The 18,058-nt window shown below is 37.0% G+C and overlaps 2 protein-coding genes across 5 annotated transcripts in view; both read left to right on the top strand.

Moving 5' to 3' along the window:
- Positions 1 to 5,383, top strand: part of HSF5 (heat shock transcription factor 5) — a 28,845-nt gene extending 23,462 nt beyond the window's left edge. For both annotated transcript variants that reach the window (XM_072940207.1, XM_072940208.1), the window contains exon 6: positions 5,087 to 5,383. In XM_072940207.1, the coding sequence (XP_072796308.1) occupies positions 5,087 to 5,157 (71 nt within the window). In that variant the 3' untranslated portion in view covers positions 5,158 to 5,383. The remainder of the gene's footprint in view (positions 1 to 5,086) is intronic.
- A 4,205-nt stretch (positions 5,384 to 9,588) lies between these two features.
- The window catches only part of RNF43 (ring finger protein 43), a 57,983-nt gene continuing 49,513 nt past the window's right edge, over positions 9,589 to 18,058 (top strand). The window contains exons 1-3 of one of the 3 annotated variants that reach the window (XM_072940190.1): positions 9,589 to 9,755; positions 9,976 to 10,158; positions 11,215 to 11,851. In XM_072940190.1, coding sequence (XP_072796291.1) covers positions 11,600 to 11,851 — 252 coding nt within the window. In that variant the 5' untranslated portion in view covers positions 9,589 to 9,755; positions 9,976 to 10,158; positions 11,215 to 11,599. Of the gene's footprint in view, positions 10,159 to 11,214; positions 11,852 to 13,610; positions 13,629 to 18,058 lie in introns of those variants that run through there. The other 2 variants (XM_006219108.4, XM_072940191.1) reach the window with 2 other exon arrangements.

The raw sequence follows: 18,058 nt of genomic DNA, 5'->3' as shown, positions 1-18,058 counted from the left end.
AGCTGCATTTGAACAGACTACCTCAACCTTCCTGAAGTACTTTCTTCACCTGGCTTCTGGAGCATCACGCTTTCCTGGTTCTCCTTCAGCCTCAGTGGCCACTCCATAGTTTCTTTTACTGCAACTTCTTTATCTTCCCTGTCTTCTAAATATTGATGAGTCCCAGAGCTCGATTCTTGGACCTCTCTTCTTTTCTCTCTATTCAATTCCTAGGTTACCTCAGCAAATCTCATTGCTTTGATCATCTTTATAGTGATGACGTCTAAACTTTATCTTAAGTCTCAGTCTTGTCTGAACTTCCACCTGGGCATACCTTATTTCCTGTGCTTTGTCTGGGTGTCCGATAGTGTCCCAAATGCAATAAAACCCCACCCTTTCCCCAGCCTTACTTATTTCAGGAAATAGTATTTCTGGTCACCTCTAGTCAATCGGAAATCTTGAAATCTTCCTTGACTCTCTTCTCTCACATCCCACATCCAACCCTTGAGCAAATCCTGTCAGCTCTATCTCAGTGTAGACCAGAATCTGAGCATTTCTCATCACCTGTACATGCTCTCACCATGGTCCAAGCCACGACCACCTCCTACCTTGATCTTTCTGCTTCCTCTGTGTGCCCCTACAATTTTTTCTCTACATAGCAATCAGAGTGATCCTTTTAAATTATTTCCCTGTTTTAAATTTTTTTAGTGGTTTTCCATCATAGTTAGAATAAAATCTAAAAATCCTTATTATATTTGGCCCCTGGCAACTGTTCTGACTTTATCTCCTACCACCTTCCATCTTCTCATCTATTCCAGCCACAGCAGGCTATTCGGTATTCTTTGAGCAGGCCAAGCCTTCACACTTGCTGTTCTCTCTGCCCGAAATGTTCTTCACCTTGTTATGCACATGCTTGTTCCTTCATTTCATTCAGTTCTCTACCCAAATGCCAGCTCATCATAGGAACCTTTGTGACCGTGCAGTTTGTTACAGCACACTGTTCCCCATGTCCTGCCCTCCCTCAGTCCCTATTCTTTATTTTTCTTTTTCTTTTATAGTGTTTATCACTACATAACATTTTTATACTTTTTATTTTTCTCCCCTTCTAAAAGGTCAGTTACATGAGAGCAAGGATTTTGTTTTTGTTCATTGCTGAATCTCTAGCACCTGGAATATTACCTGTGGCACTCGATGTTTGCTGAATGAATGAATTACCTTTTCTTCCATCAGATACACTGTTGTCTGACTGATACACATTTTAAAAAATCCTTGAAAAAAAGCAGTCTTTAAAAATTGTAGTAAAATACATATAACATAGTTTACCATCTTAACCGTTTTTAAGTGTGTAGTTCAGTGACATTAAGCACATCCACGTTGTTCTGCTACCATCACCAGGACCCATCTCCAGAACTCCTTTCATCTCGGTTAACTGAAACTCTGTGGTCGTTAAACAATTCCTATTCCTCTCCTCCCCCCAGTCCCCAGAAAACCACTATTTTACTTTCTGTCTCTATGAGCCATCTTTTAACTAGCCACCAAAAGATACGTTTTGAACATTTGGGGAGTCAAACCACCCCCCAGGTTTCTTTTCATGAGTGCTTTTTGACAGCTGCCCTGGGGTTAATTCTGTGCTAGGTACAGCGGGGGCACACACATGGTGTCCTCTACAGGTCTGCTCTGCTGTAGCTGGGAACTGCCTGTGTCTTACTACAGGTAATCATTCGGTATCTTGTTACTATGTTCTGACATTGAAAACAGATATGAGTTTGGTTATGAGTTTTATTTTTAATAGCCATTTTCTGCTTTCCTCTTCTTTTTGTATGATCATTCAAACTGATAGGAGAATATACATTTTTAGGTGAAATTCACATAACATAAAATTAACCATTTTAAAGTGAGTTCAAATTTGACACAACATTGTAAAATGACTGTAACTCAATAAAAAAATGTTAAAAAATAAAAATAAAGTGAGAAGTTCAGAGGCATTTAGGGTATTCACAATGTTGATACAACCTCTACTTCTACCTAGTTTACAAACATTTACATCACTCCGAAAGAAAATCCTATATTCATTAAGCAGTTGCTCCCTGTTCCTTCTTCCCCCAAGCCACTGGCAACCACCAATCTGTGTTCTGTCTCTATGGATTTACCTACTCTGGATATTTCATATAAATGAAATCATACAATATGCGACCACCTGTGTTTGGTTTATTTCACTTAGTGTAATGTTTTTCAGGTTCATCTACATGGTAGCATGTGTATCCGAACTTCATTCCTTTTTATGGCTAAATAATATTCCATTGTATGTATATACCACAATTTGTTTATCCATTCATCTTTGCTGATAGGCATTTGGGCTGTTTCTACCTTTGGCTGTTGTGAATAGTGCTGCTTTGAACATACATGTACATGTATTTGTTTTTTTCCTGTTTTGTTTATTTGTTTTTAGTGTGTTTTTTAATTGAAATTTTATTGATTTAATTCTAGATTCACATGTAGTTTTAAGAAACAATACAGAGGGCCTGGTTTCCCCAGGAGTCTTTTGTAAAACAGTAGTATAATAACACAACCAGGATATTGATGACATTGATACGCTCCACCTGTCTTATTCAGATTTCCCCTGTTTTACTTGCACTCATTTGTGTGTGTGTTTGTAGGTTTGTGTAATTTATCATTACAGTCAAGATACTGAGCAACTCCAACATCATAACAATATCTCCTGTTTCCTTTTAAAAACTCCCCCTCTACTGTGCCTTAACAATTTTCCTAACCCCCAGCAATCATTAATCTGTTCTCTATTTCTAAAATTTGTCTTTTCAAAACGTTATATAAATAGAATCATACAGTATGTAACTTTTTGGGATTGGCTTTTTTCACTCAGCATAATTCCCTGTAGATTCATCCAAGTTGTTTTGTGTAGTGACAGTTTGTTCCTTTCTATTGGATTGTTTTAAAGATCCCCAGGTGATTTCTTAGACTCATAGACATAGAATACAAACTTGTGGTTGCCAAGGGGGCGGATGGTGGGAAGGGATAGACGGGATTTCAAAATTGTAGAATAGATAAACAAGATTATACTGTATAGCACAGGGAAATATGCACAAGATCTTATGGTAGCTCACAGAGAAAAAAATGTGACAATGAATATATATATGTTCATGTATGACTGAAAAATTGTGCTCTACACTGGAATTTGACACAACATTGTAAAATGATAATAAATCAATAAAAAATTTAAAAAAAAAGATCCCCAGGTGATTTCTATGTGCAGCAAGGTTTAGAAACCACTGGCTTCATTTATTAGCCATATAGTTTAGAGATTCTTCCAGTCATCTGTTTACTTCTCAGGATTAATTAGATGACCTTCTAGTAATTCATTTTAGTTAGTTGAAAAAAAGATACTATATACATATAAGATATGACTGTAATCATTATTATTACTGTCATTTAGATTGTAAGGAAGCCATTTTTAAAGTAAAATATACCTAACATAAAATTTACCTTTTTAACCATTTTTAAGTGTGCAGTTCAGTGACATTAAGTACATTCACATTGATACACTACCATCACCACCATCCATCTCCAGAACTTTTTTCATCTTCCCAAACTGAAATTCCATATTCATTGCATCCTTCCCTGCAGCCCCTGGCAACTACCATTCTTCTTTCTGTCTCTATGAATTTGACTACTCTAGGTACGTTATATAAGTGGAATCACACAGTATTTGTCCTTTTCTGAGTGACTTATTTCAATTAGCATGATGTCTTGAAAGCTCATTCATGTTGGAGCATGTGTCAGAATTTCCTTCCTTCTTATGGTTGAATAATATTCTATTGTATGTATCTACTACATTTCATTTATCCATTCAACCATCAATGGACACTTGGATTGCTTTCAGCTTTTGGCTATTGTGAATAATGCTGCCATGATCGTGGTTATACAAGGAGCCAGTTTTAAGTGATGAGCTGATGGTCTGTTCTCCCTCTGTAAGATGCTTATGTGGATAAATTGCTTGGTCTTTATGGATAGGTTTTAGTGTATCTCCCCAGATGAGCCAGTACCTTTCTTTAGTGATTGATCTTCCTTTTACAAAATATGGCAAAAAAAATTAGGTACTGTTCCAGTTGCTCTCTTGATTTTCTCAAAGGTGGTGGTAGAATTATTTTACTGTATCAGTTCTCTTGCCCAGGCTGTTGATCAATCCCTCAGAGGCTGTGTTCTACAAATATAGTAACAAAAGTCTCTGTATATCTAGCAGGGAATAAAGGACTCATTAGTTTAGTTTAGTTTAACTCCAAAATACTACTAGGACAAAACTGTAAGCTTAAAAACCAACCTGAAAAAGGCTCTCTGTTCATATTATTTTACAAGTTGTAAAGTAATGAGATTGAATATAGAAGACGCATTAGGATCCTTTGAGTTCTGCCTGTGTTACTCAGATAGGCCATTTAACTCTATTTCTATGCATGGTCTTAGTTTTTTGTATTACAGGACCTAGTACCTGAGCTGAGAGCTCCCCTCTTGACTTTCCATTCTTAATGAACCACTTTGTCTTTTGACCTCCTTGAAGAGTATACTTTCTTACAGGCAATTCAGACAGATGTTTTTACAAGAGAATCAGCTGTGTTAGTAAGTGGACATTTTTCGGAGGCAATCAACTTTGGAAAGGTAGTGATTACTTATTTTAACATTGTATTTCTGACTGCGTAATATTACCCTAACCCTAACCCTATCTATTTTTATGGCATCGGATAAATGAATTTTCATATATGTGTCTATTTCACTTTGATCTTTTTGACACTTTTCCTTAGTTTTTCACATACAATAAAAGTCAGTTGAAATGAAAAGAGGCTTAGCCACATCACTAAAAAGGAGAGAAACTTTAAACTTTATTGGTTTCTTTGGGTTTCAACAACTGGGCTGCATCCGTGTGTGTTGGAAGTACAGGAATGCCCTAAAAATGGAGAATCTAATGAGATAATATAATTTTAGAGCCAAATCTACAGGTGAAGCATAAGCAACTTGTTCTTCTCATCTAGAGACTTGTCCATCGCACTTAGCAGTTTGAGAGGCTGAGAGTAAGTCCACAAATCTTTTTTCTTTCTAGATCTTCATCTGCTGGTGGATGTGGCCTGCAAGCAGGAGCACTTTCCGAAGGAGGAAGAATTAAAAGAGTGAGGAATGGATGACAAATGTGACATTGTGCACTGGCTGTAGCTGGAGGCAGACTAGCCTTGCACGTGACACACTGTTGGGATTTTTTTAGTTCTGTTAAGGAAAAAAAAAGTATTTTTGTTTTGTTAATTGAGAATTCTGTTGATTGAGAATTGGGAATTTGGTATTTACCACAGCTGTTCAGTTCAGATTATTTACCTTGACAAACTATTAAACATCTAGCAGCCTTTTTTTGTTTTTTTTGTTTCTGCTGCCCAGATCCCTTTCAAATGAAAAGTCCTGGCCTTCTGTTACAGTCGAGAAGCATCTAAAAACAGCTGCATCTATGGTACCAGAGAATAATGTGTGTGAGTGTGCTGTCGCCTTGCCACTCTCAAACTGTAGTCAGCACGACTCTAGTGGGGAGTTGAGTCTGTTTCAAGTCTCTGTGTGATCCTTTTAGAGGAGATTATGTGAGAAACGAAGGCATGTGAGGTCACCAAGATCACAGGTCTAAATGGTCAGGAATTCCAGGGAAGAAACTCTGGGAAAGAGCTAATTTTCTAAGTGATTAACCAGGAAATGCTCTTACTTCCTAACACAGCATTCTGTTTCAAGAGCAGGGCATCTGGACTTGGACCATCCATCACACTTAACAGCCCCTGATTATTTCTTATTGATGGGAGCATTCTTCTATTTTCATATCTTTCTTTTATGTTCATGATACATTATCGTAAATGGTAAGAAGATTTTGTTAATATATCACTTATTTAATATATCTCCTAAAGAAAAGTATTTTTAACTTGTTTAATATAATTGTATTTATAACTGCTGCTAGATTTAAAAGTTTTAAAGCTTTCTATTTTTATTAATATTGCAGGATAGAAGGATAAAGGATGCACGTGTAATATTTTTATTTTGAAGGGGAAATGTACAATGTGTGAACAAAAACATTAAGAGGTTTAACACAGTGTTTTCTTATTTTAGATTTTTACATTCAGTAAGTATAAATTTTCATCTAAAAAAGATGCTGTGTGCAAATTTTGGGAGAAACTGTTTGGTAGTCATCTAATAGAGGCTATACCTCTGATATTTTTAGTAGTTTATGTACGGCTTAAGCTTCTAAGAGAATTTTGGGTAGTGGGATAGACTGTAACATTCTAATCTTGGTTGTTAGGAGAGGTATCTTGGACATCCAGTTTCTGTGGTTGATCCCTCACTTGCTCATCCGATGACAGCAAGAATCTGATCTAAAGTTTTTTAAATTGGCTAGACTCTCTTATTGGATGCTGCTTCAGTTTCCCTAATATGCTCTGCAGAAGCAAAAGGAAAGCCTAGGAATATGAAACTTGTTAAAAAGGCACTTAGGGATATAAGTACTCTTCCAGTCATTGTGTGTGTGAGAGTTCATTTCTCAAATTGCGTTGTGCCTTCCCAATGATGTCAAACTCTGGAAATGTTACAGAGATAGTCGTTTTTTTTTTTTTGTAAGAGGATGAGCTCTGTATTGGTCTGCAGTGACTCAGCTTAGATATGAAAGTAGATTCTGAAAAGTGACCTGTTTGGTCTGTCTGATTAGCCTAGTTGATGTCCATGTGATGGGCATTTATTCATCTTTATGAGCAAGGTTGGAAAGATGAATAGATTATCAAGACTCTTACATCTTTTGGCCAGACTGTGTATTTTGGCAGAGTATGTGAAGAGGAGACCCAATTTCTAAATGAAGGAACTTTGCCTTTTCTCTGTACTGTTGAAAAGCTGACATACTGTGTAGGTGATATTCCTTCCCTGAAATATACCTTTCTTGGCTTTGTATACGTTGGAAGAGAATTATCTTTTGAGGAACATGTATCAAGCAGGAACCTTGGCATGGATTTGGTGTCAGTTGTTTTAAGGCTCAATTAATGAAATGCCTTTATCAGCTTTCCAGACTTTTTTTATGTATGAATGCAGCAGACCAAGGAGCTGGATCTCCTGCTACCTGTCAACTAAAGCTGTCATTACTGACTCGGGCAAAGTGGTAAAAGATAAAATAAAATCTCTGCGTGAATTAGCCAGTAGGTTCTGACACATGCTATAACAAGGTTCCTGACTAGCACTTCAGTATTTCAGCACCTTAAGCACAATAAATTTCAATCAGTCAACAATAAAGTGAGTATTTCAACTAGACTTGTTGTCTTGCCTGCTTTCACTGTTTGGTTGGTGATCGACAGAAACCTCAGTCATCGTGACTACTAATCGTCACAGTAAACTTCAAAAGAGAATCTGTTTTTCAAAGAATCTGACTTTAAAAAAATGTCCTGAGTTTTTTTCATTTACACTTGAATAGAGAGTGAATCTTTAAAATGCCATTAAGCATAAGGACAATTCTTGGACATGTTTATATAAGCCTAGTTTTTTGGAAGAGGATCAAGGTCTTCAGTAACTTTAGTGAAGGTAGATCCTGAAGGGTGATCTGTCTCACGTGTACGATTAGGTAGTCGATGTCAGTGAGAGGGGCTTTTCATTACCATGGTGATGGCATGTTTATGACATCTCTGTAGAAGCTGTGGTCTATCAACCCCTGATGGTTAACTCCAAAACTCTGAAGCCAGAGAATAATTTCTCTTGCTTATCAATTCTGGTGACTTTGCTTGTCAACACTGTGTAAATAAATACAATGTATCAGTGAACTAAACTATATAGAGTTATTTGGTTTGATCCTGAGTAGCTCAGAGTTCCCACGCTCATGATACATATTATCATCATTCTCAGATCTTAGAGTTTCCTCAAGAGAGGGCACCCACACCTATGTTTTCTCTCTTTCAACTAAGTTTCCGTATTAACTCTTAGGTTTGGGTGTCTTAATTCCTTTGCAAGTTTCAAGCAGGAGTAAGGGAGGCAAAGTTAACTAGTAGGTTATTTTTTGTTTAGTTTAACTTTAAAGATATTTTTACATATATCAGATATATGGTAATATATATTTTGCATTATTTATGCTGTACTGTTACATGGCGTACATAAAATAAAAATATAAAACCATGGGCAGACTTTAAAAAATTCTCTCCTGGAGAATTAGATCAACTCGTTCTTTAGGAAGGGAGCTATAAAAGGGCTAAACTTGCATTATGTTTTTAAGGTCCAACCAGTAAAGAAAAAGTGCTAAGTTAAGAATTTTAGAATTTATCTCTCTGTCCTAGATGTTATTAGGTCTGAAATAACCAAAACTATCCCCATAAACCCTCTTCAGGGTTTAGAAAAAATTCTCCAGGTGAATAGGTCACTCGTACGTTTTGCTTTCAGAGCGATTATGTCATTTAGTCTTTGCAAGAAACCTATAATGCAATTAGTATTCTCCACATTTTACAGGTGATCAATTTGTACAATTCTTTTGCACAAATTAAAAATTGTTTTAAATGTTATATTATGTGCTTTTTACCACAATAAGGACGTAAGTCTTAACCATTTTTAAGTGTAGTGTTAACCATATTCACATTGTTGTTCATTTGTACAATTTGGAAAGATTATTGGCAGCAGGTCAAAAATAAAATGTTTGACCACAGTCAACTATAATCTGGTAAATTTGAAAATTCAAATTTTAGGAACATACATTAGAAACTTTTATTTCTAACGACAAGTTTACTAGAAGGGTTGTAGTTCATGAATGTGGTAATTAGCCAAAAATCAGTTTTCTTTTTGCCTACATTCTTCTTATTAAGCATATATATTTTACCCTTTTGTTTGCATTTATGAAATAGACTTACTTGCAGCCTTACATTGAAAGCCCAGGTCCGATCCATAGTATTATTTCACCTCCCAAGGATGTGAGAAGAAAATAACAGATTCCAAACCTCTGACATCACCTAGTCTAAAAGCTTCATACAGGCACAGTTTAGAAGAGAGCTACTAAATTTAAATTTGTAAAGACTGAAGAAAAACTGTGCGTAAAATGGACAGGAGTTCTTGCCAGAGTGGCAGACATAAAACAGCAATAAATCAGTAAGAACTACAGCACAGGATCCCTTTATTCTGGCTTTGTGCCTTTCACAGACACTAAAACCCGGAAAGAGCAGAAATCCCTTTGAACTTATATTTGCAAAGCCTCGGGGCCATTTTTTTTAATCTTCTGGGTTTCCTTTATTGTTCTCTCTTGATTTCCTCATACCACCATCTATGTCTCTTGAGTGCAGAATCTGCTTAGACGTCTGTCTGAGTGGCCTCGATTTGCATGTGGAAGCTTGCTTACCAAGGAAAGGTATTGAGGATTGCATTGGCTGCAGTTTGCTTGTAGCTCAATAGAGGGAGTAGAGGAGCTGAGACAAGAGAGCCCAGGGACGAGTCTGGTGGAGTTAAGTGTGCGCGCACCGTTCCCTAGCCAGCCGGGAGGAGGAGGGGCGGGGTGGGGGTGGCTGCCTCCAGCTGCTCCACCCTCACTTTGTGTCAGCAGGTAGAGAGCGTGATTGCAGTCCCAGGGGAGGGAGTCAGAGCTAGAACACCAATTACAAACCACAGGCTTCCTCCTCTAGGGAGCTGATCCAGAATTGTCTTTCTGGAAGGGAAGCACTCGAATCCTTCCGAACTTTCCAAGTCTATCCATGATTCAGAGATATTGCCTTCTCCCTCTGGGATTTTCTCTGTTCCTGGTAGTGAACTGTTTGCTGATGTATTTGCTACTTTGCGTCTTTTCTCTTTCAGGATTTGATCATTTTTATACGCTGTTCGGGGAGAAAAAGGACTTTTGTTAGAAAGGAGATTTCAGAAATGGTTTTGGATTCTCTAGAAGTGTTTTTAGAGTTCTTGGGGACAGTAGCTCTAACCTTGGAGTAAGTTTCTGCCTTTGACCTGCATGGATTATTTTTTCAGGCTGCGGAATTTCTCGGCACCTACCTGCAGTGTGGGGCACTTGGTTTGGTTGCAGAGTAAGAAGGTGGAAGAATGAGCTGTACTTGGTTAAGCAGTTGAAACCTTTTTTTGAGCAGGATCTATAAAAGCATAATTGAATGTGTTTCACCCCCGTGGATTCCAGTGGGCCCGACAGCGCAACAGGTTTGCAGATTTCTTTTGAAATTCTTTTTTTTTTCTCCCTCTGCCTCAGCAAAAGAAAAGAATCTATATAACAGGTTCATGTTCAGTTGCTTGGCTTTTCAGCACTTATTCTGAAGACTTAATAAGATTTTTTAACTTGACCTCTGAACACAGTGGGCTTTGTGGTTGAAGTGCATTTATATTTACTGAAGGGTGCACATTTTGAAATCTTAGAATAAGAGTTTGTTTGTACAAAGACCCAAATTCTCAAGTGTGCCTAGAAATAGCACAGATCTCCTCTACTCAGGTTTATTTTTCCTTTTTCAGGGCATTCTCGGTAGAGCCTTTAGACTAATCACCTCCCCACTCCCTCTGTCTTTTATTCCCCACCTCCTCAAGGAATTTGAAAACTTGTTAGGAATAGCCCTTTGTTTTACTTATAAACCTAGAAAATTACAGATTATAAAATCTGGATAATAAAGTAGTTTCCAAAAGCATCTCATGGGAAATCAAAGTGCTTGGCATTCTCAAGCAAGAGAATAAAAGCTGAAATTCCTAAGAGAAAAGGAAAATAAAGGCAGAAATATGAATTTCAACTGGGAAAAATAATTGGAAAGTGAACCTTTTCTAAATATTATTCTAATTATGAAAATTGGAAAAGGTTGTAATGCTCAGGTTTATCCTGGGAATACATGAAGACATAAATTAGCACCTAATATAGGCAAATTTAGATAAAACATTAAAAAGTCATAGTATATTTACGTTCATGAAAAGTGTTAAAAGTTCAGTGGGCCTAGAACTCTGGCTACTCTGAAATACAGTTTAATGTTGAAACTTTTATGAATGCATGTTGTAGCATCTCTGGGACATCTCTCAAGGTGTGGCCTGAAACAGTGTTCTCCTCTCCTTCCCCATTAAAAAAAAAATTCTGTGATTTTTAGTCTTTTACCATTGACAAATTTTGAGGCGTAAAAGGACCATCTCTTCATTTTCTGAGCTGGAGTTTTTCACTCTCACCTTTTATGCATGGCCTTAGTCATTTACTTTGCCTTGTTTTGTTCATTAACATTGGGTTAGGGGCTCGAGAACTTGATGCATATGGAAGACCAGCACCAAGTGATCTGACATAATAAAAATTCAGGATGTGACATTCAACCTCAAGCAAAGTTGGAAATTCCAAAGAGAAGTGGCGATAACTTTACTAATCATAGTGAAGATGGGAGAAAATGACATACCTGAAACAGAAGTAGGCTGAGAACGCCTCCTTCCCTGCCAGATCAGGAATGCCACCTGTTCTTGGGAATATACTTTAGAGAAAGGAAGGGCCAAAACTACGACTCGGCTTTCTGAAACTGAAGCATAAATTTCTTTTCCTCCGTTTGTCTGGATCTGGGAACCTGCGTTCGGTATTAGCTAGTGGAAGCAGTATGTCTGGCCAAAGTGCGTTGCTGCAGCTGGTAGCATGAGTGGTGGCCACCAGCTACAGCTGGCTGCCCTCTGGCCCTGGCTGCTGATGGCTACCCTGCAGGCAGGCTTTGGACGCACAGGACTGGTACTGGCAGCAGCGGTGGAGTCTGAAAGATCAGCCGAGCAGAAAGCTATTATCAGAGTGATCCCCTTGAAAATGGACCCCACAGGAAAACTGAATCTCACTTTGGAAGGTGTGTTTGCTGGTGTTGCTGAAATAACTCCAGCAGAAGGAAAACTAATGCAGGTAAGGATAACTTTGATTATTTTTCACTTTCCATCTGTTTGAAATAACGCCTTTCTTCTTTTTGTTTCCCAAACCAAGTTCCATACAAGGCTTCAGCTGCTTAGCTTTCTGTTTGTTTCATCTTGTTAAGCCTACTACCTTATTGGCATTCTAAAGCAAATTCTTGTTTTACACTCGAGAAGAAACATGTAAATCCTGTATTTTATAAGATCAACTGCTTATTTTTAACTCCGGTATTGCGCTGCCTTTTTGGTATTACACTAGAAATGTAATTCATTTTTAACTCTGGTATTACATTGCATTACATAATAAGACCTTTCTTTGCAAATGATATGTTATAGACGCTACTTTTTTTATAGATGAAATATATGGGCTTGTATTTAATTGACTCAAGGATTGTACTTTCTGTCCTGTTTAGATTTGAAGTGAGCACTAAAGAGGTTGATTTTAATGATTAGTAGCACCCTGAAATTCTAGAATGCCCTTGAAGCATCTTTGATCACTGGGTCACTTTTAAAATTCAGTCAAGCCTGAATGCTACGGCTGGCCTTCTACCACGTGTGGCACCCTATTGCCAAGCCCAAAATGGAGAGGACTGGATTACAAAATGGACACAAGGTGTAAACTTGCCTCCTGATCACTTTGGTCTTGTCTACACATAATGTTAAGATTTTCAAAAATTTTAAATTTAACGTCTGTTTTTTATTGACTCGCAAAGTTTTTCAGACATAGTTACTTAGGCTTTCCGATTGTGAATTTTGCCTACAACTCATTCATAGCCTACTCTTTATGTGCTGAATTTTTATGAACTGACTGAGGCCATAGCATTTTCACAGATGCAGCTGCTCATTCCCCATGGTGCAGGCAGACCCTAGAGGGCTCTTTGCCTTTCTAATGTGACATTCTCGTGTTTTATTCCATAAAATTATGTTGCTTATTGATTAAAATTCATTTTATAAAAGGCCACTTCTTGCTGTAGCTCTTGGACACAGGTTAAAATGTTAAATGTAATTCATCTCAGCATCCAAGCCCAGATTTTTATTTTGTGACGTGAGGAGAGCCAGAATATGGTTGTCAATTTAAACGTTTGTCCACTCAGGAAAAAGATAAGAAAACTTAACAAATGATAGAACTCTCTTTTCCAAATGTGAATTTTTACGTATACGACCTGGTGAGTGGGTCTTCGTGCTCGCTTCTTAGGCAATATTTTGAAGCTGGGATGAGTGAAGTGGAGGAAGAATTGGGTGAAAAGGAAAGCTTTGGTATTTAGAAAATAAACAGGTGAAAAGAATGTATCTAGAAAAAAATAGCATAAGAATTTTTGGATAAAAAAGTTCACTTAATTTGAACTTTAGGACAGAATTAGGTATATTTAAAAGTTGAAACCATAGATCATTTTGTATACAACGATGGGAAGGAAAACTTCCTTCCTCGCCTTACCTAGTTAATACCCTGAAGCATGAGGTATATGCTCCGTTTTGATTTTTTGCCCTAAGTAATTTTACTATAGAACCATATTTCGGTATCTCTGAGGTCTTTGGGAGTCATACTAAGCTTTGTGCCTTATTAATGTCCTGTGGCAGCATGTCCAATGGGTTAATTATATGCCACATAAAATCGCGTCCTTTTTTATTTTAAATTTGTTGTTGTCTAGTATCATAAAGCTCTACATAAAGGAAAAGATACATAAGAGGTACTAGCTGGCTTTCTCTTTGCCGTTCATTACCTTGTCAGTCTTCATCACATCTTCTCTCATTTTGCCCTTTTTCTCACTCTGGTAAGTGTTGCTTAATTCTTCTTCTTCTTTTTTTAACTATTAACTTTGAGTCTGTCAGTATACTTCAAGTATTGATTCTTTACTTTGTGAAGGGGGAATTTCACTGTATTGTTTAGCAAGGCCTTTCAAGCTTTCCTGAAGAGACTTTGCAGCATTGGCAGTTTTCAGGCTTTCTTCACCTTTTCTGTTCATGCAAGCTTCTTCTAGGCCATTAATAAATTTGTACACTATCCTAGTATTAATCTCTGGAGATTTTCAGTATTGATCCTAGTTTATTGTCTATTAATCAAATTTTAATCCACAATTTTATTGTCTACTAATCAATTTCTTAATAACCTCTTACGGGAGTCTTTATTAAAAAAAAAAACTTTTGGATGATATCCATCAGTTCTTCTTTATCCACTATTTGATTAACTCTTTCAAAGAAGTCTAGAGTGTTAGGGACACATGGTTTTCACTTCTGGAATCAGTGCTGTTTGTTCCTTATCAGATTACACTGCAACTCAGGCTTACTCAACTGTGGTTAACCAAGCCTTCCCCTGAGCTGAAGTTCTGTTTAAATGTCCTAGAGCTGTGCTTTGTTACACGTTAGCTTTCTTGGTGGATAGCTGTACCCTGGTGTCACAGGTGTAAAGGCAACCTTCTCTTTTGGCTTTGAGGAGTTTTGGATAATTCTACGTATCCGTCTACCTATGAATTATTCTAGCTGCAAGTTTGATCATCTTCAAAGATGCAGTCAGGTCTTTGTAAAATTGGGCATGCTGTACATTGGGAAATGTAGTTTTGAGAACAGCGATTTAAAAAATAATAATAATAACCTTGTTATAGTTTCTGGAATTTCCAGAGAGTTTCAGAAAATCTGACATTTCTTTACATTTTGCTCATTTATTTCGGTATTTATGTACTTATGTACATTTTCATAAGGACTAAATTCACTAGGTTTTCCTTTGTATTACGATTTTAATTTTCCTTAGGCAAAGAGAGACATCCTTTGACAATGTGCCCCAAATTTGTTTCACAGTAAGACAGACCATGGAACTGTCTCAAAAATAGTTTTGCTTGTCTCAACTTCATCTGATAGCTGTATGTACAAGGCCAAGGCTTGATGAATTTTTGTCCTGATTCTTTTTTTTTTTAATTGAAGTATAGTCAGTTTGCAGTGTGTCAATTTCTGGTGTACAGCATAATGTTTCGGTCATATATACACATACATATATTCATTTTCATATTCTTTTTCATTATAGGTCACTACAAGATACTGAACATAGTTCCCTGTGCTCTACAGTGTAAACTTGTTGTTTGTCTTGTCCTGATTCTTTTTCCTCGCTATTTGTGCTTAGATTCCTCTTTACCAACAGTTATACCCATTTTACAAGATATATTCAGAGTCTTAAATTATAATACTCTTTTTAAAGTACTAGAAGAAAGTCAAAATAGAAGAGGAAATGTTGCCTTTGCTGTATTCCTTTCATTTTTCAAGTCTTCTCTTTTCCATTTCAAAACTCCCTGTCGTGGCCCTAACCAAATTACATTGTTTTCCTTCTTATTTTGACCAAAAGCTGCTTCTTTGCATGACCATATCATTTCAAATCCCTGTGCGGGTTTACCATTGTCTTCCAAGTGTCTGCTTCTGAGGCTTCCCCTGCATTTGCCAAAATCCTGTCTCTCCCTCGCCTCTGATTTCCTTCTGCTTTTTAAATCTTTGTTTTCCATTTGATTTCTATATTTAGGGTCACCTTCCACCACTATTCTGCCTCGGTATTTCATACCTAACTAGCCATCAAAAAATCCATGTCCACAAAATTTTTTTTGTAACTGTGAGTAATGATGGATGTTAACTAAGCTTATTGTGGTGATCATTTCACAATATATACATATATCAAACCATGTTGTGCACCTAAAACCAATACAGTGTTATATGTCAATTATATCTCAATTAAAAAAAAAGAGAGATGGAGAAAGTGAGAAGCCAAAAAAAAAAAAAATCCATGTCAAGGAAACTTTCTGGATCTCCTAACTACTTAGCAGTAACTGATAAAGAAGACTAAAATGATAGTGATTATACTATTATTCTTACTGTTTTGGTTGTTCATTTGAATATATTCTTTTTCTCCTGGTTTACACCATTGTGGAAGCAAAATGTGCTGGAGCTTACGCATTGTCCCGTTGTCCAGTTTTCTAGTTTGTTTACCTCTTATCAACGTTTGTTTACTTTCTTTCTAATTAATATTGTTGCTACCACTTCTAAAAGTGATTGCAGTCCTATTTTCTTTCTCAATTCTTGTTCCTTATTAATACACATTACTGAGAGGGACAACACAAAATTCATCTTTCTTCTCAAAGCAAAGAGGATCCTAGTGGGGCACAGCAGAGGTCACTGATTCTTTAAATCACACTCTTCCTGCTCAGCTGGTTGTCCTGGATTTTCTGAGACTCCAGGTTAAAGTTATGATCAAGATTAGAATGTACTGCCCTGAGGCTTCAGACCTACAATGGGAGCCGTGGTGGTTTAGCGCTTGCTCAGTAGCAGTGAACACCTCCTGGACAGATTCCCCTTTGCACGATGTCTCTGCTTGCCCCTTCATTTACCCATTAGTCAACACGTAGTTATCCCATCTTTGCATTTTTACTTTGTTTGTAGTCAGGGCCTGAAGTGAATTGTTTGGGGAGGAAGAGAAAACTTTAAAGTTTTGGCCAGAGCCAGAGAGATGGTGCTATATAGCAAACTAGAGGTGACAAAGTGACTAAACTATGACTAAGGGAGTTGACTTTTAGCTCTGATTCTAACACTAAGTAGTTGGGTGATTTGGGATAAAATAGTGTTTTTACTTTTCTAGGCTTTAGATTCCCCATCTATAAAATTGAACTTGTGCTATGCAGTTCACATGTGTTAGCTCATCAAGCCCCCATAGTACCTTCCTGAGAGAAATACGGAACTTTTTTTTTAAGATTAGGGTAGATTAAAAAAATTTTTTAAAATTGAAGTATAGCTGATGTACAATACTATATAAGTTAAAGGTGTACAATATAGTGATTCACAATTTTTAAAGGTTATACCCCATTTATAGTTATTATAAAATATTGGCTATATTTCCCACATTGTTCAATACATCCTTGTAGCTTATTTTATACCTGATAGCTTGTACCTCTTAATCCTGCACCTCCATCTAGCCCCTCCCTCTTCCCTCTCCCCACTGGTAACCACTAGTTTATTCTGTTTCTGTGAGTCTGCTTCTGTTTTGTTATATTCACTAGTTTGTTGTATTTTTTAGTTTCCACATATAAATATACAGTAGAAATACAGTGCTTTTATTTTCACATATGATAGGTGAGCAAACTGAGGCTCAAAGTGAGGCTCAAAGCTACTTGCCAAGATCATGTAGTTAATATGTGACATGGCTGGAACTTGAACCCTAGAGTTCATGCTTTTCCAGCTCTGAAATTCTGTACATCTAAGAATGCCACAGATGAACAAAACATTGATGTAGGCTTTGTATAAGCGATGAACTTATTTCCAGAATAGAGAGGAAGTAAAATGAGACTTGTTCTCTGAAATTGATCCAAAGTGTACAATAACCTGCTAACTTATGATAATCTCTGTATTTCTTCTGTTTCTCTTGTTTGTGTTTCATTTACAAAGATATTTGTCGATCAGAAGGTTCATTTACTCAGTATCTCCCTTTTAGTGTAACAACTTTCATTACCTTTCTCTTCATTTGGCAACAGTCTGGTGAGTTATCTAATAGAGGAAACTGAAATAATAAACTTTGAAACAGCTTGCATCTAACTGTCATTGCTCAAGTTAGAGTTCCTTGGAAACAGATTTCAAAGATTTTGTGATTTTGCTTTGAGGCCAGCCTTTGAAAGAGGTATAAATATTCAAGGTACAGTCAACTCTCAGTTACTTATGTTAATGGGGGTGCAGAATATTCAGTTAACTTATAATTGGCTTTGGAATGCCGTCAGCAGCACACATCAGATGTAAATCCTCTGTGCACACAAGCAGTCTTAGGTGCTTGCCTCCGCCGATCCCTTCTTGACTTGGCTTTGTTGTTAGGAGCGTGGCATCCAGAAGAGAGAAGGAAGCTGCAGACTATTTTTTAACGATAACTTTTCAAGTTAAGAAGATATCTCTTTTATATAAAAGCACCCATCAGTCAGATTTGTATACATAATAGTTCCATACTTCATGTGGAAATCCAGCAAAAATGTTGTAAGTTCAGATTCATAAGTCCCTGTAGTTAATAGGAGGTAATGAATGAGCCGGGCCCTTGGTTATCGCCCCTGTTGGGCTATTTAGCGTCCTTTTTAGCTGATTTGAGGGGTAGGCATTTCCTTGGTTTTTGTAGTAAACTGTGTGGGTGTGTTGTAATTTTCTTTATCTAAAAATTAGCCATAGTTAACTTTTTATAAAGTTTAAAACATGTCTC

The sequence above is a fragment of the Vicugna pacos genome, chromosome 16 (genome assembly GCF_048564905.1).
Source record: "Vicugna pacos chromosome 16, VicPac4, whole genome shotgun sequence".
NCBI lineage: Eukaryota > Metazoa > Chordata > Mammalia > Artiodactyla > Camelidae > Vicugna > Vicugna pacos.
This window is presented reverse-complemented; position numbering and strand designations above follow the sequence as displayed.